The sequence below is a fragment of the Danio rerio genome, chromosome 7 (genome assembly GCF_049306965.1).
Source record: "Danio rerio strain Tuebingen ecotype United States chromosome 7, GRCz12tu, whole genome shotgun sequence".
Classification (NCBI taxonomy): domain Eukaryota; kingdom Metazoa; phylum Chordata; class Actinopteri; order Cypriniformes; family Danionidae; genus Danio; species Danio rerio.
The window spans coordinates 52,194,624-52,217,951 of record NC_133182.1 but is presented as its reverse complement, the minus strand read 5'-3'; the positions used below and the strand labels follow the sequence as shown (position 1 = coordinate 52,217,951).

The 23,328-nt window shown below is 37.2% G+C and overlaps 1 protein-coding gene across 4 annotated transcripts; it reads left to right on the top strand.

Annotated features, from left to right (window-relative positions):
• Positions 1-8,469: 8,469 nt before the first annotated feature.
• prc1b (protein regulator of cytokinesis 1b) lies at positions 8,470-22,895 on the top strand. 4 transcript variants are annotated; one of them, XM_068222191.2, is made up of 15 exons: positions 8,470-8,599; positions 9,186-9,318; positions 9,402-9,524; positions 11,518-11,751; positions 11,851-12,021; positions 12,707-12,856; positions 13,013-13,160; positions 13,249-13,385; positions 13,477-13,572; positions 15,677-15,823; positions 15,965-16,075; positions 18,154-18,261; positions 18,399-18,575; positions 19,911-19,942; positions 22,321-22,895. In XM_068222191.2, the coding sequence occupies exons 1-14, from the start codon at positions 8,586-8,588 to the stop codon at positions 19,935-19,937; spliced, it is 1,776 nt and encodes a 591-aa protein (XP_068078292.1). In that variant the 5' UTR covers positions 8,470-8,585; the 3' UTR covers positions 19,938-19,942; positions 22,321-22,895. The 4 variants fall into 4 exon arrangements, with proteins under 4 accessions (XP_068078292.1, XP_073762377.1, XP_068078293.1 ...); XM_073906276.1 differs by lacking the exon at positions 18,154-18,261; NM_200234.2 differs by lacking the exon at positions 19,911-19,942 and having other exon boundaries at positions 8,482-8,599; positions 22,321-22,800.
• The last annotated feature ends 433 nt before the right edge of the window (positions 22,896-23,328 follow it).

The window sequence follows — 23,328 nt, the reverse complement described above, 5'->3', positions numbered from 1 at the left end:
TCCCTGGTTAGCTGTTATTGAGTACACTGTGAAGTGGTGCATTGCCCTGATTTATTAGTGTGTATCTTTTTAAGTTAAACTTAATATGTTTATTTTATTTTCCAAATGGAATAGTAATCTGATTTCTGCAATTGCCCTGATAAGAATGAACCATAGTTAATTAATTCTACAGGTTGTTTTCACATGATGTCATTGATGGTGAGCAAAATTCAGATGGAGGGTAGGAAGTAATTCTTCTACAGTGGAATCGCTATCAGAACATCAAAATATTTATCTTTTATAACGTTTATAATTGTTAAAATCAGCCAAAAAGATAAAGGCCAAACAGTTTTTATAGACTTCCAAAAGTTTTTGCTCATAAAGTGGGGAAAGTTCAAAAACTTGCTGAAAAACAGAAGAAAAGGCGGCATGTAATAAACCTTTTTCAATACATCCATGTGTACAAACTTTTTTGAACAAGATGATTCGTTTGACAAAGCCTACAAATATTATATACCGGCCTGGCTATTTGTATAAATATGTTGATGTGTTGTATAAAAATCAGATACAAACACCACTACACTTATACAACATCCAGGAGAATATAAAAAATGTACTCTGCCATGTAATTACTGCAATGGAATCTCCATCTTGTTTTGCAACAATCCATGTCAGTGGTGTTGCTAAAAAACTGCACACAATTAAAGGGGGTCTAGTGACACTCCTGGTGAGTCTCCTTCTTTTGCTCCACTCCAATCTGCAAAAGACAGCACCAACAGACTGAACAGATCTCTACTCTATCTCTAATGCACAAGCTGTTCTTCTGAAATTTTCGGATACATTTTCAACAATGCTCTTGTGAGTCTCCTGCTTCTGCCTGTTGTGGTTCCATTGCCCACACTTTAAATGACTGCCACAGAGATGACATCTAACAGTCTATGCCCACCTCCACCCCCTTCCTCTTGGAAGGACATCTATGTATGCACTCATTCTTCTGCCTTTGAAGGATATTCCTGATCATCCATTTCCAGTCATTGCTGAGGTGTGTGATTCCTATTTTTCCCCCTCCATTCTGTAAAAGACAAATACAGGACTAACAGAGCTCTACATGTTTGCTGAGCTCCAGCAATGAACAATTTGTTTCCCTTTTAGTGGGAACTTTGAAATGTGTCTACCGACACTTTGTGAGTTTGCTAGATGACCAGTCACTCTGAAGTGTAAGAGAACAGGCTCCGCTGGTGCAGGCGATTAATCATTAGTAGAGTATGTAACCAGTGCACGCGGAGCAACTGTTAGACTTTTCACTTCAGAGCCTCACGAGAGACTGAAGAGAACCTTCTGCTAAGCTATCAGTATCAGAAAGAAATCAGTATTCCATGTAGTCCCGGAGACAATGCATACAGCGGCAGCAGGACTGGGTCTACCTCCCTCCTCCTGGGTATTTCACTGGTGACTAAAATAGCAGTTTCTCCCTGCATGTCGGTTAGCACTCGGGCAGGCCTGAAGGTCACAGTGGGGGCTCATCTGTCGCCTTCGGGCTTTCAGACCCCTCAGTACTTCACAGTGTGCTCCCTCTAAGGCCCCTTTTACACTAGTGCGTTTTAGTTTTAAATCAGCGTTTTAGAATGAAAACGATCCTGGAATCGCTACCACCCTATAGAGGTTGTGAGTGAGGTCTCGGATCTGGAATCAGACATGTCGGCCATGCTAACCCGGGCTGCTTCAGTGGTGGGCATGGAGATGGCTTGTCCACCAGTTCCACCGCCAATTAGATGGGTGTTACGTGGGGGAGAAGAAGAGGATCAAACCCTCCAAGCCCCTTATCCCCTTCTTTCCGGAGATGCACAGTGAGTTCACACAGACACGAATGGCACCTTTTTCTTCCCGAGCAGCCAGGGGGTACAAAGCAATTCCCGAGGTTGAGCGCACTATTTTGGTCAATCTTTGCCCGGAATGCGACACCAGCTGAAGTGGACAGCCTAGACTCCTATCCAAGGCATGCAAGCTATCTGAGTTTCGCATAGCCAAAGAATACACTGCTGCGTGCCAGGCCGCTATGGACCGCATGCTATGGTCACCTATCAATGCCACTAGGTTCAGAAGCTGGCTGAGCTGCACAAGGGTGGTTCCTCTCCTGGCTTAATGCCTGAGCTTTGCACAGCGACCGACTATGCTCTCATGACCACCAAGTCGTCTGTTCATGCCCTGGGGAGGTTGATGGCTACACTAGTGGTCCAGGTACACCTCTGGCTTAACCTGGCTGATATGTGCAACGTTAACAAATTTTGCTTTATACTGCACCCATATACCAGTCAGGCTTATTCGGTGACACCGTCTGCGACTTAACCCTGGAGTTCTCGGCAGTAAAGTGCGATGGGAGAGGTCATTCATCTGCAGGCTCAGAAAACTGCTCTTCCCGTCAGCTCATCCACATCCCCCCACTGCCGAGGTCGCCCACCTGTGGCACCAAGACCTGATCCGCCTCCGCAGCCTGCTCCACTGGCTAAGCAGCAACAACAAGCCCCCACAGGTTGGAAATTCTCCCACCTCAGGGTGCTGTTAATTCTGGTAAGAAGACTGTGAAGTGTCCCTGAGACAGGCCACCCATAGAAAAGGGGAGCTGCTCTTTTCCCGGTGGAGGACCGGGACCAACATCAGCAACAAAAAACATCTCACTGCTGGCCTCCGGGCCGGTGGTAACCACATTTTCAATAAAAGAGCAGTTTTCTCTCTCTCTCCAGTGTGCAAGCCCGAGCGCTGCCAGTCTGGGATGCGCCGGCTTCCAACTTGCAGTGCCGGAGCATATTGCCACAGGCTCCAAGGGTGCAAGAGGACGAACTCCTTTCTCTCTCTCCTCCTGCCTTTTTTTAAGATCCAGGGAGGTAGGTAAGTGACAAACTCTTATTTTCAGCTTTTTTAAAGAGACACTCCGCTTTCTAGAGTGAGCTCTTTCCTCCCAAGCTGCCCCACTACTGGCATTGCTCCGATGATGCCAATAGCATGAGCTCTGCCACCCTGGTTAGCGATACACTGCCCTTTAAGGCTATTCAGGATGCTTACACAAAAATGCATACTTCAATGCATCCATCCTTGGGATTGATTTGCACCTATAAACCTGAAGGATGCATACTTTCGTGTTTCCATTCTTCCATGCCATTGATTGTTTCTTCGGTTTGCGTTCGAAAGTCAAGCATGGCAGTACATGGTCCTACCCTTCAGGCTTTTCCTGTCTCTGCGGGTTTTCACCAAGCTCACGGAGTGTGCGCCGTAGTGCCTCTTCGGCTCGTGGGTGTCCACATACCTAATTATCTCGATGACTGGCTTATAATGGCTGAATCAGTGAAATCACATGTCTCAGCTCATTAGCCATCTGCTCCTCTGGAGTCATACATGATTGAAATTGCTGTGTGCCATTCACACCCTCGGCAAGCTCAATTGTGCAGCCAATGCATTCTCATGGCAGCTGACATCTCAAGAAGAATGGAGACACCACCCCGGCACGGTCCAGTTGATATGGGAGCACTTGGGGGAAGCCCAGGTCAACCTTCTGCTTCTCTTGAAAACCCCCATTGACTAAGATTAAGACCCCTTGCATATTTGCACTGGCCCCCGGCCATGTGCAAATATGCATTTCCCCCAGTGAGCACAGGCTCTGTGCAAGGTTAGGGAGGATGCAGGTTTAGAAAGTTGCACCTCTCTGCTCAAACTGGACCGGGATTTCCGAAATCGCTCCTCGCAATGGTCCCTCTCTGGCTTATTCCACTGAGAAAGGACCTCCTTGCATCCTCTGGCACCCGCTCCCAGATCTCTGGTGTGGTCCTCCAGGTGTGGTTCATAAACGTAGCTTTGAAGACTTAGGTGACCTACCAGCATCAGTGGTTAACACTCTCACTTAGCCTAGCGCCCTGAAGTTGATTCTATTCACTGAGTGGTGTACTTCTGAGTGATGCAGTGGATGGCAGCACACCCAGGAAGCATAACCTAACTATCCGGTTCCTCAGAGGTACTATTAAATCCATCCTGCCCCCCTCTCATGCCCTCGTGGGATCTCTCTGTAGAGAGATCTGTTTGACCGACTCAACTCAGTAACCTTAAAAATTCTGTCCATAAAGAATGGTTGCGTTAGCATTAATCAAGAGGATTGGGGATCTGGTGGCATTTTCGGTCAGCAAATCGTGCATGGAATTCAGGCCGGCCTACTCTCACGTTATTACGAGCAGCTCTTTATCTGTTATGGTGGTCAGCAGAAGGTAAGTACAATGACCCACTCTGATTTGCTCACTTGGTCTACCCACATGCTGAGGATCAGTGCCAGCTATGCGTGATCCCCATGGGTGATGCCATACACAACATTCAGCCACGAAGTGGACCCATGTCTTCCCTACCAGCTAACAAGCTAATGATATGTACTGTAGCACTCCCCCTGGATAGGGCTAGCCTATATGTGCATATTGTCACACATTGTAGCAGGTGGTCCTTCCCCTTTAGGACTGGCATGCTTTTCAATGTACTGTCGTATTTTTAAAATCCTAGACTACAGCTAGCTAGATAAACAGCATATTTATGACCCCCAATTATTCCTATATTCTATTAATTAAAGGGCATTGGTAGATGCTTGTGCGCTCATGCTTTACTTGGCAAAGGTGAAGTTAGGAATATGCATTCATGTGGTCTTCAGCTGATAGCTGAGTACTCTACTAATGATTATTCACCAGCAGCTGCAGAGCTGAGCTCTGCCAACTCATAGGTATTCATTGGCCCGTTTTCTAATTCCCAAAGTGTCGGTAGATACATGTCTTCATTACCATCTTCGGGGGACGTGTGTTATGTTCATAACCAGGATGCTCTCCAGTGTTCTTCAAATTAATATCCACTGATTCTCCATTGAGTTTTTTTTTCTTTTGCATGTTGTGTGTCAATTACCTGAAAATGAAACGCATGCCACAGACAAGACATCTATCTATCTAGCCCACCTCCACCCCCTTCCTCTTGGAAGGACATCAATATATTAATCTAGGAAATACCTAACCAGACCATCAGTTTCCAGTCATTGCTGAGGTGTGATTCCCATTTTTCCACATGCCCCAGCCTAAGTGTTCTCCAGTGTTCTTCAGATAAAACTATTCACAGATGCTCTTATGAGTTTCCTTCTTCTGCCTGTTGTTTGTCGATTGCCTGGAAAAGAAGCACCTGCTACAGACATCTATATAACTATTTAGGCCCACCACCACCCCCTTCCTCTTAGAAGGACATCTATTTATCTACCTGTTTATCCATCCATCCATCCATCCATCCATCCATCCATCCAAGAAATACCTATTTTGACCATCCGTTTCTAGTCATCACTGAGGTGTGATTCCCATTTCTTCACATGCCCCAGCCTAATCTGCAAAAGACAAAAACAAGACTAACAGAGTTCTATATGCTGGCTGAACTCCAGCTATAAACAGTGTTCACCAGTGTTCTTCAGATAAATCTCCACATGATGCTCTTGTGGGTATCCTTCTTCTGCCTGTTGTGGTTCCATTGTCTACAATTTAAATTACTGCCACAGAGAAGACATCTAACAATGTTGTTCACCTCCACCCCTTCCACTTGGAAGGACATCCATCTATGCACTCATCCTTCTGCTTTAGTAGGATTTTCCTGATCATCCATTTCCAGTCTTTGTTGAGGTGTGTGATTCCTATTTTTCTCCACATGCGGCACTTCAGACTGTAAAAAAGACAAAGACAGGACTAACAGAGCCCTACAGGTTTGCTGAGCTCCAGCAATGCACAATCTGTTCTCTAGTAATTTTCAGATAAATCTCCACCAATGCTCTCATGTGTTTTCTTCTTCTGCCTATTGTGTGTCCATTGCTTGGAAAAGAAACACCTGCCACAGACAAAACTAACTCCATTGTTTAATCTGTTCAAGCCCTTCTACTAGTTCGCTGAGCTCCAGGTCTTCAAGTGTATCTTCACTGTTCCCTTTGTGATTCTCCTTCTTCTGCTCCACTCCAACCTGCAAAAGACAAAAACAGAACCAACAGAGCCCTCCCTGCTCTGTTTTAGATAAATGTCCATCGACATAATCCTGTGAGCTTCCCTATTCTGCCTGCTCTCTCTCAATTACCTGAAAAAGAAAAACCTAACACAGACAAAGCCTATCTAACTATCTAAACCAACCACCACCTGCTTTATCTTAGAACATTTTTAAAAAATAAATAAATTCCTGACCATCAATTTCCAGTCATTGCTGAGGTGAGTGATTCCCTTTTTTCTTCACGTGGTCCATTCAAATCTGCAAACACAATAGAAAGATATCAAGTGGTTAATTCATCTTAATACAATTCTTTGGACGTTTCATCTACCATTGTATCCAGTCTGGTTCTGTTCTAACAAAGCAAATAATATTTCACAGGTATAAATAAATACTCTTTAAGTTGACAATCTGTTAACTTAGAACAGATAAATGTGTTACAATAATTAGTAAAACTGTAAATAGAATAAATAACAATAAAAAAGCTACAAATGTTGAACAGGCCGACAGCATAAATTACAAATAAATAATACAACAGCCAAATAATCTATCCACCTATAGACTTACAGTAATATGTGTTAAAGCAGACAGCATATTAATACATTATAACAGATCAATTTATCTGACCATACAGCAAATAACAGTCTGCAAATGTTAACAAGACAGCAATATACAAGTGAAGCATACAAACAAACAAAAATATTGTATCTATTGTATGTCTATCAACCAGATAACATTACAAATGGCATTCTACAACTATAAACAGGGTACTAAAGAAGATAACAATACATAAACTAGAATAAAAAATATATATATTCAAAATCCTAAAATTGACAAGTCAACATACTGTATCATTCTTCAGTTCCAACCAACATTCAGTAACGTTACAATCTACAGTCTAACCGAAAAAAATATATGTGGAAACAGTAATATAATAATGTGAAACGACATAACAAAGAAAAATACTAAAATCTTTAGTCTCCTTCAGCAAAAGCATGTCGAAACAGCCACATATAATAAGCTAAAATTATACTTTTAGACAGATCTTTACTTACCGCTAATGTCAGCGATGGCCAGACTCTTAATGCAGTTTCTCTCTGTCATCGGATGCTTTTGGAACACATTCTTTTTCAGAATGCCACGGACTATGGTTATCACAGCAACGCCAACGCCATGGTTAATCAATACCAATAATAATAATGGTAATAATAATTCTGTAAAAGATTTGGGTCCCTGTAACGCTATCTTTTGAGTATATAAATAATCACAACATTGATTCTCAATTTGCAGTGTAATGTCTAAAAATAAAATATAGTTGAGTTTACACATCGCTGAATAACACTGAAAGGTTTAATCATATTGTTATATTTTTAATTATAGGCTATTGCTGTTGTTTTATCAAATTTGTAGTATATGTATTTTGACACTTCAGCAGTGAGTAAGCTGCACATTCATTATATTATTAGATAAGATTGCAAATGTTTATTCTTCATTTCATGCAGTTGTACCATTTCATTTTTGTATCTGGAAATGAATATTTGTTTGTGCTGAATCACTGTTGTTCATTTGTCATTTCCTTATTCTGTTAAGAATATAACAGCCTTTAAGTGTCATTTATAAGAGATTTACAATGCATGAATAATTCTCAGTTAATAAACAAGGCATGAATAATCCTCACTCAAAACAATAGGAATAAAGCACACGCAGTAACTTTAACATAAGATTTTTTAAATGTTTTTTTAAAGAAAATTACTCTGCTCAAGGCGGCATTTAATAAGTGTAAAAGAATTGTTAAATCTTCATTATATATTTAAATTACTGCCTAGTTTCAAATGAAATTACTACAGTCATTGCTTTTATTACCATTAATAATAATAATATTAATAATTAATATTAGAGTGATTTATGAAGGATCCTGAAACTAAAGACTGGACTAATGAAGCTAAAAATTACAATATTTAAAATTAGAACAATTCACACGTGATTGCAAACATGCTATGTTTTTTTAAACTATTACTATTATACTATTATTACTATTTTAAGAACAGTAACAGTTTTACTACAAACATAATAGTTTAGTGATTCTATGCTGAAAACAGGTAATATTACAGGTAAAACAGGTAGTATTACAATATTAAGCCATACATTTATAAAAAATTAATTTAAACAAAAAACAACACAATGTAAGTACGTGTTATTTTTGCGTTTAAAAACATTTGATATTAATAAATATTATAAATAAATATATGCTTAAGATTGTAACATATTATATATACTTTACATTTTTTTTACCCAACACTGTTTGTGGAAGCCCGGTGTTTGCTATCAGAAAAGTAAAATCAGGTGTGGTCAGTTGAAAATGGTTCTGAGGTCATGGTGGAACAATCCCTGCCTGTTTGACACATTCTCGCGCGTGCGCAGAAAGAGCTCTAAACAGCCAATCAGACGAGCGCTGCTGTTTGATGCATGTTTTGAATCAGACAGAAACGGTTGCGCGCACGATCGCAGTGCAAGGACTGTACGGACAAATATTTCTTCATAAAACACAAATAAACAAGCGAAAAGCCTTGAGTTGAGGTTTTATGATGAGGAAGAGGTGAGTGAGTTTAGCGATACGTTATAATTTCCTGGTGTTTGTCTACGAGGTCTTAGATTTGAAAACAGTGTGTCATTTGATTAACATGCAACTTAAGTTAACGTTACGTAGTTTGCGTGGTGTTTATTCAGGAAATGACTGACAATGTATGCTATCTCACACACATTAGATGGGGTTAGATTTGGCTCCACTGCGGTTCTAGGTATTGCTATGACATAGCAGGTGTTTTAACGTTAGCTCATTTGACTTTGGTTCTTTCGTACAGTATGTCTGGGCGTGTGTGTTTACTACTGCTCTAGCACTATAATATGCTATAATATTACATATTGCTAAAGCAGTAGTTTATTCATGGGTAACGTTTTTTAAACTATTCATTACATTTCTAAATACTAAAATCTACATAACGTTAAATCATATTTTGTTGAGTATAACGTTATAACAATAGAAGTGATTTAGTTTTTTGTCAATTTCAAAAATTTGTAATGAAACTTGTTATGGGTGGATCATTTAACATTACGTTACCTTTTCCAGTTAATGGATAATTTTCAACAATGTATAATTTCTGTTGTTGTGTCCATGATTTTAGTGAGGTGATTGCTGCAGAGTCAGTGGCATGTCTGAATAAAGCTCTCTGCCATTTGAAAGACATCTGGGAGGAGATTGGCATCCCTGAGGATCAGCGGTTAGAAAGAACAAATGTAGTTAAGAATCATGTTAAAGTGAGTGTTGAGTGTGCTTGTCATTCTCTCATATTTAGTGGGAATCGTGAAAGATGTTAAAACTAACAAAAGATACTTTGTAGGGTCTTCTGGACATGATGATTGCAGAGGAAGAGAGCCTACGGAAACGTCTAATGACCAGTATTGAGAAATGTCACAAAGAGCTGAGTAAATTGTGCTTGGAACTGCAGAGTCCTCCATTTCAGGTAAGTAGTTATACTAACACTGGATACAAACTATAGATAACCAAATAATCAAAAATGAACCCCATTTTGGTCTTGTTTGATGTATTTTCTATCGAAACTAGAAGTTTAGGAAGCAATCCCTGGGAGAAGTAGACTGTTGTACAAGTAAACTGGCATTTACATGCTCAAATGTTTGAAATCATTACAGTTTGTATTTTAGTAAGAAGTCTCTTATGATCATCATGGATGTGTTTATTTCAGAAAAACATACAGTTAAATAACCATATTGTGAAAGGTAGACTCTTCAGCTGATCCAGGGTTTTGTGGAAAGGCAAATCAAAATCTGCTGACAGTGTTTATTTGAAATGTGTATATTTTATATGTACGTGTCTTGTCTCTATTGATCATCATCCTCATTCAACCTAAAGTACCAAATTCTTATTTTTTACTGTATTTTTACAGACTTGTTCTAAAAGCCACAAAACTCCAGCATTTGTTTGGTAATACTTTTAAAATAATTGTCCATTAGTTAATATATTTACTAAGAGGAAAGCAGTATGAATATTCATCTAAAGCATTTTTAAGCGTAGTTCAACATTTTACTAATGTGCTTGTTAACAGTTAATTCACTGTTAGTTGATGTGAACTAACAAGGAAAGACTGTAATTTTATTAACTAATGTCAACAAAAATTAATAACCACTGTAATAAATGTATTGTTCATTGTTTGTTCATAGTGGTAAATATATTTACTAATGGAACATTATTTCAAAAGTGATTCCTTTTGCAGAGTTTTCGCTGGCTCAAAATAAGGCAGAGGAGGTATCCCTATTATCAAATATTTATCATTTGAAACAAACACATTTTGCATTATTCTTGTAAAATGATCTATTAAAAACATGATCTTATTTTTAATAAAACTAACAAATGTAAGTAAATACATGTCCATTGCTTGGACATCACTTGTGGTCTGTCAGTAGTAGGGCTGTGTGATTAATCAAAATCGTATCGCAATTTGAAAGAGGCTGCGATATGAAAGATATATGTATTAAATAATTTCCCCTACCCACAGCAAAAGCATGACTGCCGTCTGTGTTTGAGTCTTACTAGCCAGTTAAGTGAGCTAATTTTTTTTCTGCCCAATCAGAATTGTGCAACTGAACTATACGGAACGCCCACAATTAAACAAAAAAACAAACAAGCAAACAGGAAAGCGCGGACAAGTGGGATAATGGCGTCTGTCGTTTCAGAAGCATTAATAGACAAATTCATATCAAAGAAAAACAGCATGTCAGTTATATTGGACCATTTTGGTTTCAAAATCAGAGACACCGAACCAAAAGTCATCATTCATAAGAGCTGTCGCAGAATTGTTGCCACAGCACAAGGAAATACAACGACCAGCACCAAAGGCGGCTAAATGAGGAGTGTCATGCTAAAAAGTCAACTGAAGGTATTGCCAGTGACACTCTAGTCTAGTAGCAAGCAACAGCAAAGTGCAATTTCAGAGTTGTTTGCAGCGGTTACACCATATGAAAAACACCACCAAGGCACCAGGTGATAATCCCATTACTCACTACTGTATGCTCTAGAGAAAAATTAGTGTTTATTTTCTAAATTTTTATAAACAATTTTGAACAAATGTTGGAGTAAGTCAATATCTTTTCAGTTTCTTTTTTAATTAACACTCACAGCATTTTAGCAGTAAGAAGCTATGGTATAGAACTTTGAGCAGAAGCTTGGCTACAAAATTAAATTGCATATCAAATCGCAATATCTGTCAAAAAATCGCAATTATAGTTTTTCCCCAAATTGCACAACCCTAGTTAGTAGTCATTACTGCCTGTCTGATTTTTGTTAAAAGGTGGAGGGGGTACAAAACTTTAAGGAAGTGGCCGCATTGTAACTCTCTATGCAGGAAAAACCCTGCTATTTTGTTTTCATAGCGTCTCAATAAAAATAAAGAGGGGAAAAGCTTTCAAAGCATCTTTTTTTGACATTTAAAATCATTTTAGGAGGAGAAAAGTGGCACTATGCTTCAGCGGGAAAAAGAACTCCGGACCCATGTTGAAGTGATGTTAAAAGAGAAAAACCAGAGAATGCAAGCACTAAAAGCATTAACCGAGCAGGATCAGGATCTCTGTGACCTTCTCTGCTCGCAGCCGTTTTCTATCTCTCCTGGTTGTGTTCCATCCATGGAACAGCTGGAGAACTTTCATCAGCACATCTCCTGCCTCACTGCTGAGAAAGTATGACAATACTTCATTTTTATTTTTTACACAGTCTGACTAGATTTAAAAAAAAAAACTTAGGGTTCAGTTTGATTTACAGTTTGTTTATCTTTCCAGGAACGAAGACATAAAGAATTTGTCACGTTGAAGAAGCAGATAATACTTTGCATGGATGATCTGGATCAATTGCCTGAGACTAGTTTTGAAAAGGATGTCGTTTGTGAAGATGAAGAGAGTTTTTGCCTGTCTAAAGAAAACATTGATTCACTCAAAGTCCTCCTTCAGCAGGTACAACAAACATAAAACAGTGACAAACTCTGGTAAAAGTTAAAGGAACACTCCACTTTTTTATAAGTCCCCAAGAAATAAACAGTTCAGTTTTACTACTTTTAAATCAATTCAGCCAATTTCCAGGTCTTGAGGAATCACTTTTAGCTTAGCTTAGCTTAGCTTCGCTTAAATCAAAGAATCTGATTAGACCATTAGCATCTTGCTCAAAAAGTGTTTTGATAAATTTCCTATTTAAATATACACTCTTCTGTAGTTACTTTGTTTACACAATGTTCCGATGCTAAAAGAAAAGTTGCTATTTTCTAAGTTGATGTGGCTAAAATGAGGGCAAGGCTATAGTTTCTACTTAGTCTTAGTACATGATACTAAGAGTCAAGATACTACTACAGAGAGTCAAGCTTTAAATAGTAAAATTATTGAAACCGCATAATTTTTATTACATTTTAGTTAAAAATAATTTGTGAGCGAGATGCTAATAGTCTAATCGATTCAATGATCTCTGCTAAGCTAAGCTAAAAGTGCTCCCGACAGACCCGGAGATTGGCTGAATGGATTTAAAAATGGTAAAGCTCAACTGTTTAACTCTAGGTGACTTGTAAAATGAGCCTATTTCCAAAAAAAAAAAAAAAACAAGTAGAGTGTTTCTTTAAGAACTGTATAATCTCGTATTTAAATATTTCAGTTGGAGAACAGGAAGGCCGAAAATAAACGTGTCTGTGGCTCTTATCGAGAGAAGATCCTGGAGCTGTGGAAAAGGTTACAGATTCCACAAGAGGAGCGTGATGTCATTTCTGAGCACATGACTCTGTCAAAGAAGAGGAATATGGAAGCTGTTAGTAACTTTATCTTATTCAGATTTTTGCTAAGTACATTTCAGACCTTTTGTTTTCCTCATCATCTTCAGTTATACAAACCTTTGTTAATTATTGCTTCTGAATGACATTGCACTAAACACAGAAGATGAAATTGTTTTGTCCTCTTCCGCCAGTTACAAGTTGAGGTCAAACGTCTTGAGGAACTGAAGCTTAAAAACATGCAGAATGTTACAGAGACCCTTCGGAAGGAGATTGCAGTGTACTGGGAAAAGTGCTTTTACAGCGCTGACCAGCGACAAGCTTTTATGCCCTATTATGATGGTGAGTTTTTTTTTTTTTTCAATTATACTTTACTGATAGTTTACAGTTTAAAAGCTGTGTAAAATATAACGTTTGCCTTCTCTCTTAGATGATTTCAGTGAGGAACTCCTGAGCCTACATGATGCAGAAATTGTGCAGCTTAAACAGTACTATGAGGATCATAAAGAACTTTTTGAAGGTGTTCACAAGTGGGAGGAGAACTGGAGACTTTTCATAGAGCTCGAGGTAAGTTACATTGTCTGAACGTGATTATCAAATATTTTACCATGAGCTAATTTTCTGATAGGAAAGAGCCATGTTTCATGCTTTTTTAAAGGAAAGAGCCAAAGATCCATCCAGATTCACCAACAGAGGAGGAAACCTTCTAAAAGAGGAGAAACAAAGGGCTGATATTGTCAAAGGTCTCCCTAAGGTAATTATGAGAGATTTATGCTTATATACAGCGATAGTAAATATTTTAGCAGTCTAAAATAACAATAAAATAAATAAATACTGTGACAGTAAAAACTAGAAAGAGTTTTATTACGCTAAAAAAATTTTACATTTACAAAACTGACGATAATTGCCAAAATCACATCACAAATCACAATTACACAAATCACAGAATAAAACTAAACATTTATTTAGCAATTATAATATGACACTCCTTTTCAGTTAATATTTCTACACATTAATGCTTTTTAAAAGTAGCTAAACTAATGCATCCAGTTATTGTGGTCATATGGGTTTTTTGCAATATCATGCAATTTTTAAAAAAGCCTATTCCAGACATTAAAAGTGAATTTTATATTTTTGTTGTCCTAGTCATGAAATATCATGAATTTTTGTTTGTGATTTTACTTCCCATTTATCAAAATGTATTTTTGGGGGTACACTTCATTTTAAGGAGACGTAATTACATTGAACTACTCAGTAATATGAATTAATTACAGTTGAAGCCCCCCTGAATTATTAGCACCCCTGTTTTTTTTTTTCCTCAATTTCTGTTTAACAAAGAGAAGATTTCTCAACACATTTCTAAACATAATAGTTTTAATTACTAATTTCTAATCACTGATTTATTTTATCTTTGCCATGATGACAGTAAATAATATTTGACTAGATATTTTTCAAGACACTTCTATACAGCTGAAAGTGACATTAAAAAGCTTAACTAGGTTAATTAGGTTAACTAGGCAGGTTAGGGTAATTAGGCAAGTTACTGTATAAAGATGGTTTGTTCTGTAGACTATTAAAAAATATATATTGGTTAAAGGGGCTAATAATTTTGGCCTTAAAATGGTTTTAAAAAAATTAAAAACTGCTTTTATTCTAGCCAAAATAAGACTTTCTCCAGAAGAAAATGTTTTTGTCAGACATACTGTGAAAATTTCAACTGTACATGTACTTATTATATGATTGGGTTAAGAATGTGGGTCAGGTTTAGGGTTACATGTAATTTTGCGTAATTCATTGAAATTACTTTACTAAGTGCCTGGAACATGTGTAACTATAACCTTGTATTGAAGTGTTACCCTGTGTGTTTTTTCTGCCTGTGCAGATAAGCACTTTTACAGTATTTGATGTATTTATAAAATGTTATTTAATATAAAATAATGTAGATAGCACAGGAATGATGTCCTGGCTGGCCAAAATCTGCAAGAAGTCTGCAGCAATTAAAAAAAAATGGCACCAAATTCTCAAATTTGGCACCATTTACTTAGTGATTGCAGAATCTTGAATTTCTGGAGGAACTGCTCAACACAACAGCTGCATTTATTTCTGTTCATTATAGGTCATGGAAATTATGCTTTAAAAAGTCTTTGCAAGTCATGGAATTTTACATTTGGAACCCTGATTTAAAAGAGTTTAATTTCTGTTGTCTATATATTGAGATTTATAGTGATTTAAGCTGTATTGATTCAAGTACTTACTTTTCAGACAAAACAATTAGATGTGTAATTTAAATACAATTGTAATGAAGTAATGAGTAATTTATTATTTTTTTAAGTTAAAATTTTCAATCCTTGAAAATCAATTGAATCTTAATTTAGTGTTTTGGAAATTTTAAAATAATATTTTAAATTATTAAAAAAAAACTGCTTAAAAATGAAATTGTTTTGCTTTCCTAATTATTCATCTCACTAAATAGGCAATACTAACTCTTACTAAATAAGTAATAATAAACTATTTAAATAAAACTAGAGTCTGTTCACGTGCCTAGCTGCAGCGTTTTTAAGATAAAGATAAATATTAATTGAGGATGAGAAATACGTGAAATTACAAATAAGAGAGTAAATGACAGTAATTCATTGTTGGGCTTGGGGCAAACATGTCACTAAGCTAATCCATGCTATACTATAGAATACTATAGCAAATAGCATGAAATATAATGTAATATAGTATGTACATGTGTAATTTGCCACATAGTACAATACCTAAAAAGTTTGAAATCCTCTGGAAAGTGTCTGAAAAACACTTCAATTTAACTTTGGAAAAGATGAAAGAATCCTGAAGTGTGTGTCTCTCTCATTTAGCTCGAGAAGAAGCTGAAGGCAGAGATTGAGCAGTGGGAACTTGAACAGAACAGAGAGTTCCAGGTAAACGGTCAGAAGTTCATGCAGTTTGTTAGCGATCAATGGGAGTTGTACCGGCTTGAGAAGGAGCGGGAAAAACAGGAGCGGGTATGTATTTTACTAAAAGATGCGAATAGCCTTTTTTTATATATGCATCAACCCAAATTTGTCGACTATGTTGTATTCACAAATGATATTTTAAAGGGCAATGTCCATGATTAAAGTTTAATATTGATTCTAACAATGCAGCAACTAAAGAAGAGCAAGCAGACAGAGGAGGACATGGTCTATGGCACTGTAATCCGCACACCGACTAAACGAAGATTTCTGGGCAGCACAACGCCTTGTAAAGCTCGAAAGGTAAATGCAATAGGATTGTATTTCTTTTTGATTGTGGAAGGTGTAAAAGGTCAACGTGAAACCCTGTTCGCAACCCATTTCACATGTAATGTGATATTTTTGAGAGAAAAAGTTGTGATAATGAAGAACAAGGGCTGGACTAATTGGGTTGTGAAAAGTGGGTGCTCATGTTGCCTTAACACTGATGCACATTAGGACTGCAATCATCATTAGAGCTGCAATCATTTAGACTTTAAAAAAGCAAATATGTGATTTATGAGATGTGATGTTATCGCAACACTAAACAACGATATTTCTTATGATCTTACTAACTTGCAAAATGCATGTTGTTTGAATGGCAAATCCATTTGCGCCACTTTGTGGACTCATAGGTGCGTCGGTCTAAATAGGAGGTGTGTTCAGGCGCATTGTTAGTGCGTTGAAAGAACTGATATAGACAGCAACATTGACCATCTAAAAGCAGGTCTAAAGTTTAGCGCAGAGCGTGTTAGTTATGTGCCTATGCAGGTCAAATGCTTACACATTGCTTAATACACACAGGATGTACAGCAATACACAAATATCTTTACATATGAAAAAAAATAAAGGATTAAAATGGTACAAAAATTATTATTTTCTACATAAATACAAAAACCACTACCTCCATGCCTTCTTCATCTCAGGGCCCTTTTTCAGTTTCTAAATGACAATTTGCATGTGTATAATGTTATATTTATTATATGCATATTTATATTTTTTATTAAAAACACTAGTTTAGATTTGTCCACCTGTCGGGTTTTGGAGACGTCTGCAATGTTGTTTGCGCACACTTCGGTATTATCGTTCATTTATTTGTTTCATGGAAATTAGAACTAAATTTAGATATAATTTTGAAACTAATCTTTGTTTTTAACAAACAAAATTAAATATGTAGGCTAATCAGCGGAGTGCGTACAACAACGTTTCCTTATCCACGAAAGTAAAGGAGTAAAGAGTAAAAGTAAAGAGAAAGAAAGAGGCCGAATGGAGGAGACTCGTTCTTTATCCTTGCACTGGAGATGGTCTGTTTAACTGTTTTCTCACTAGTGAAGCGTTTGGTTGTAAATAGCAAATGCGCTATGGCGTGACGCAACTGCTTCTCAAAGGGAATGTGAGATGAGTCTCTGATTGGTTTAATGCAGGTTATTCTCAAAACACACCCATAACTCATTAAGAGAATAAGCACAACCCTGCAAGACCATGCACCAAGGTGCAGAGCGTACTTTTTCTGTTCTTAAAATAGTAAAAGTGGATTAGGACATGCCCTTAATGCTTTTGCGCCATGTACTATAGACTTTGCCCCTAGATCATTAAAATAGAGCCCATGGATTCAGTGCCTGAAAAGTACTTAAAAGTGCCTGTATTAAATTTTAAATGAAATTTGTTTATGATGTTATTTCAACGGTTTTACTCAACTGTCAAAAACAATGTAAAAACTGAGAAATTCCTCAATAGCAATGTTTTAATTTTAAATCTTATGCTATAACACTGACAAATAAGTCTCATTTTATCAATATTTCAGAAACCACATTTGAATTCAATAGTATTGAATTTTTATTAAAGTTCATTAAACATGACTGTAACATTTCTAAAAATTACTCTGACATTTTTAATTTAAAGAATAAGTATAAGTGAAATGTTAAGTACAGTAAGGACTTTCTAGCGATACATATGCTGGGATATGGGTAAAAAATGTGCTTAATTTTAAAATTAATGCTGCTTTAAAAATGTCCTTGAATTTGCTGTTCATGACACATTGTATTTATGTAATGATCTTACAAATATATCAGTTGGTGGGGATAAAGAGAGTAAAGGCACCATCTGATTGGTCAGATTTGGACAAACAACCTATGCAGGCAGCACACAAATACTTTCCACAAAAAATGTAATGAATTTGAACTTAATAAAAATGTATTGCACTTCTCTGCGATACGGATATTGCATACATTATTATCGCAATATGATGATCTTTCGATATGTTGTGCAGCTCTAATTCACATTAGGTTTTAATTAAATCAATGCATGGCTGCTGCTGTATTAACTCTTTGGCTTTTCCTCAGCTAAACCCTACCTCCAGCACCGGCACCTCTAACAGCACTATTCGATCTGTCATTGGTGGTACCGTCTGTCATTCTCCTATATCTCGCCCTCCGATTTCAGCAAGCAAGGTCAGTGCATGGCCGTAACAACGCTACCATTCTCAAGCATTTCATTAACTATTGTGCACAATGCACATTCTTTTATTAATTAACATGATAATATGTTGATTTCCCACTTCTCCAATGTATCCTTGTTTTTAAAACAGGGTAATGGGGTAAAGACTCCAGGACACAGCAAACCTCCTCATCAAGGTTTACTAGAGCGCAATAAGGAGAACATCTGCCATCTAACCGGTGGTGTTGCTGGGATGACGAAGGTACCAGCTAGTCCACAGCGAAACTTCAGCATTAACTCTGTCGCAAGCACCTATTCAGAATTTCAGGTAAATTTTTTATCCGCTTCATCACAGTCTGGTCAGAGAGAGCAAGAGCTTGAACTTAAAAAAGGGATAGTTCACCCAAAAGTGAAAGTTTACTTTTCCTTACTTATCCACCACTTGTTCTAAACCTGTTTGAGTTGCTTTCTTCTGTTGAACATAAAACAAGTTATTTTGAGGAATATTAGAGACCATTGATCATATTTAGTTTTCCTACTATGGAAGTCAATGGCTTTTGGTTTCCAGCTTTCTTCAGAAGATCTTCTTTTGTGTTCAACAGAAAAAAGAAGTCCATCAAGGTTTGTGACCGCTTAAGGGTTAGTAAATAATAAATAATGAAGGATTTTATGTTTTTGAGTAGGGGTGTGAACCTTTACTAGTCTCACGGTTCGGTTCGGTTAAGATTATCATGCCATCGATTTGGTTCAATTCGGTGCCTTGACGACGCTTTCCATAAACAATTAGATTTTTTCTTCAGAACAATAATTTTTTACAATTAAAATCTATAAATATATTAATATTTATAAATGATTTGTAATAAAATATTGTCTTTTAATGCAAGCAGTAAGATACATGAACTGTACCTTTAAATTTACCTGCTAAAAAAAACCACTATTTTTAAATATATCAAATACATGCACAGAAGACAGCATGAGCATTTGTACGAAATAAACTAATGTAAATATTATTCGGCTCCCTTTTTGAGTGCTGCCTCCACCCGCTCAACAGAAAGGGCTGCGCTTGAACGGTTATCACAGGTAATCCGTAATAGACACAGTGGAGAAAACTCGCAACTCCAGCACGCTCGTGTCTGGATCCACAAGTATCGCTTTAACAGCCGAGAGGAGAAGAACAGTTACCTCACAAACAGGCCAGTGCAGCGAGTCAAATATCCAAAGTGTGTGTGAGAGAGAGGCAGAGATGGAGTTTTACAGCATTTCTCCCTAGTAATGAAGACGTGGCTCGTGTGCTGTGCTTTTTTCATTGTCAATGATAGACTTTCCAGCAAACTCACAAGCAGTTGAATTGTGCATAATTCTCTACCTTTTATGTAGTTGAAGCGTTTTATTTACTCGCCCTCGCCTCCTTCGCCATAGTAATCTTCTGCGACATTGTGCAGAGGAGATAAAGGACATCAGTACATAATAATCGGTTATAATCTATTACTAAACAGATATCGAATTGCCCTTATTTGCATAGCGGTGCACAGAAGAAAAAATTAATTTTGACACCCCTATTTTTGAGTAAAATATCCCTTTAAATATGTTTATAGGATATTGAGTTGTGGTGAAACTGGTGATACAGGCATAATGTTAAGCTAATAATAAATTGTTTCCAAAGGAAACTGTCAAGCCTGAATCCATTTAATCAAGGTTTGTTTGAGATGGATTTTTCAAGTAACTGCATGGTAAAAACACTGCTTAAACACACTTTGACTGGCTTATTATCTTTAAAATGTGCAGTTTTGTACTCCATAATAAATCTAACCTTTTATACCTTTTATAAGGCATAATATATGGTTAGGTGAATAAACTCATGTTCTGATTTAATACTGACATGATGCCCTGTATTACCCTGAAGCAGTATTGGTAACACTTTATTGAAGGAGCTATTTATAGTCTGTCATGACTCCTTTATAATCACAACATGACATGACAATTCATGAATATGAAGAGATTTGACAACTGTCATTAAGTGCCATTTGCTCACTTATGTCACTTTATAAATGCAAAGATGGCATTGTTTAAGCTGTCTTTGTTATGACAACTTGACATAAACATATGCATCATAACCTGTAATTGTCATGACAGCCTGATATTACCAAGACAACATAACCTTGTTACAAATCTGTCATAAACAGGATCATCTAGAGCTGGGCGATTTGGCCTAAAATCTAAATCTCGATTAACTGAACATTTGAACTTGATTACAATTAATGAACGATTATTTTATTTTATTTATTTTATTCATTTATTTGCTCTCATAGTTCACTGACACGTTTTGTACAGTAAATATGCTCACATATTACGAGAGATTTTTGAATGAAGGGTGCACTACTTGATTATAAAATAATTGAAACACACACTGTAATGAAGTTCACGGCCCTTTGGCTGCCGCGAAGAAGGAGGCGGAGAACTGACGCAGTTTTTAAAATATTTATTTATAACATGAACGGCAGCTCCTCACGGAGACTGCCGTCTAAACCAAAACAAACGGACGGCAGCTCCTCACGGAGACTGCCGTCAAACTGAAAGCAAAAGTAAAATATGTCCGGGCCCGGTCCTCTTTTGGCTTCCTCTGCCATCGTTCCTCCTCTTATAGTCCAGAGCTCCTTCCGTGGGATTCGAGACCGGTGCGCACCACAGGTGCATCCACTTACACGCGGCCTCATTCCGTTCCCATGGCTCTCGGTCACGCCCCCTCGCCACACACACTATCTACTATGATTATTTATTGAACATCAAACATCTACAACTGAAATTAAAACACACAGTGCCTAAAACCAACAGTCACTTATTTCCTGTTGGCTCCTCATGTGGTTGGGAAAGTAATTGATAAAATAATAGGTCACCTATAATAATAATAGGTCATCAAATGACATTAATGTTTTCAAAGTTCACTGCGAAGGAAGATCATGAAGATCGCTAAAACTGAACTGTAAAAATACTTGGAATACAAATTACACCTAAAAGAGATACCCTTAACGTTTTTTATTAATGATTCCAAGTTTAAATGTTAGAATGTTCTAAATGAATAGGGCATAGGGTGGATAACTGGGAATAGAACACAGCCAGGAACTATGTTTCTAACTACAGCTCCAGAGGTGTAGTTGCAATCATACAAGTTTGCTACGCAGTTTGCGAATGTTCGTTGGAACAATGATTTTGGGAAATGCCAAATCAACAAACTATGTTTGTAACGACAGAACTTGTGGCTTTAGTTGGCTAACCATGGTTTTTGAAAATGCACCCAGCTCTGTGATTATCACAAGGCCATTGTAATTGTCATAAATGTTTTTCTGATCACTTTTTTTTTTTTTTTTTACAGTGGAACAAAATTCAATTCAAATTTCTAAGTAAAAGGGTCATTTCTCTGTCAAATACTTTTTTAACAGCTTTAATAATATTTTTAATGACTTTTTAATAACAAATTCAATTTGCTTTACTCACTTGAAAAAATATTAATATTGTTGTTATAAAATTATTGACAAAATTATAATGACCTCATAATAGTTATGTTTATGGCAGATTTATGACAAGATATGTTGTCTTGGTAATGTCAAGCTGTCATGATGATGATAAAAACAGGTTATTATATGTTTATGTCAAGTTGTCATAACAAAGACCTCTCAAACATTGCCATCTTTGCATTTAAAATGACACTTCCCATAAGACAGTTGCCATAAGCAAGCATGCATAAAATCTTCTTCATATTCATGACTTGTGTCATGTAATGATTTTAAAGGTGACATGCCAGTCTTATGAACCCCCCCTTCAAGTAAAGTGCTCAGTTATTTCTCTTGGCCTCTTTGAACTGGACTGTTTTCTCCTAATCAACACATCTAACAAATACTTCTATACTTGTAATTTGCAAATCAGACTAGTTTCTAAGTGTCATTGTCTACTCTTTCTACTACAGCTTATATTGTGAATGCTTAAGATATTAATTTAGCTTGTAAATAGAACCAATATTTAAGAGATCAAATCAGTTTGTGTATTTCAGAAATGAATCTGTCATTTTGTTGTTGCAGCGAGACCTCTCCAAGTCATCTAAATCAAAACATGTGCCTGAAATCCTCAACTCAACCATCATTCAGCTTTAACCCCACTGCATGTAACCCTTTGCGCTATCAGGATCAGGATCTTTACGTGATGGTTTGTGGGTTCTTGCTCTTTATAGCAATAGCTATGCATTTTATATGTAAATGAAGGTAACCTATATTTAAACATTTTGGAGGGAATCTACATGTACGTTCATTTTAATGCTAGGACAAACACTGCTTTATGTGTACTTTTAATTTAACAAATGTATGCACATTTTAATGTTACATCTGGTCAGCTGTCCCAAACTAATTAAGATTTTTTTAAGAAATACTCTAGAGCTCATTCTCAGTGTTAGCTACTTTCTCAAAATCACAGGATGTTTTTGAATGTTTTGCACAATGTAAAAACTTTATTGTATTCTATATGCTATTGTACAAATTATTATATAAAGGTCCACTTTTAAAAAATCTGTCCTGTCATTATTTCAGTGTCATCTGTTGTGTTTAATTATTCTGTTGGTAATTCCCCTAAATAAAGAAACCAGGATCTTCTCTCCACTACATTCCTTAGTTAGAGTTTTGTTTATATGACCATCTTTTATATTGTTTCAAGGATTAATTAAATGCATACCTTACCACAGGTGTATTGATGAGTTCTGCAAATGAAGCTAATAAACTTTCATTCATTCATTCATTTTCATCCGCTTTTCCGGGGCCGGGCAGTGGGGGCAGTAGTCTTGGGAGAGAACCCCAGACTTCCCTCTCTCCAGAAACTTCATCCAGCTCCTCTGGGGGAATCCTGAGGCGTTCTCAGGCCAGCCGAGAGACATAGTCCCTTCAGCGTTTCTTGGGTCTTCCCCTAGGCCTCCTCTCGGTGGGACATGCCTGGAACACCTCCCTAGGTAGGCGTCAAGGAGGCATCTGAAACAGATGCCTGATCCACCTCAGATGACCTCTCTCAATGTGGAGGACCAGCGGCTCTAGTCCTAGTCTAGC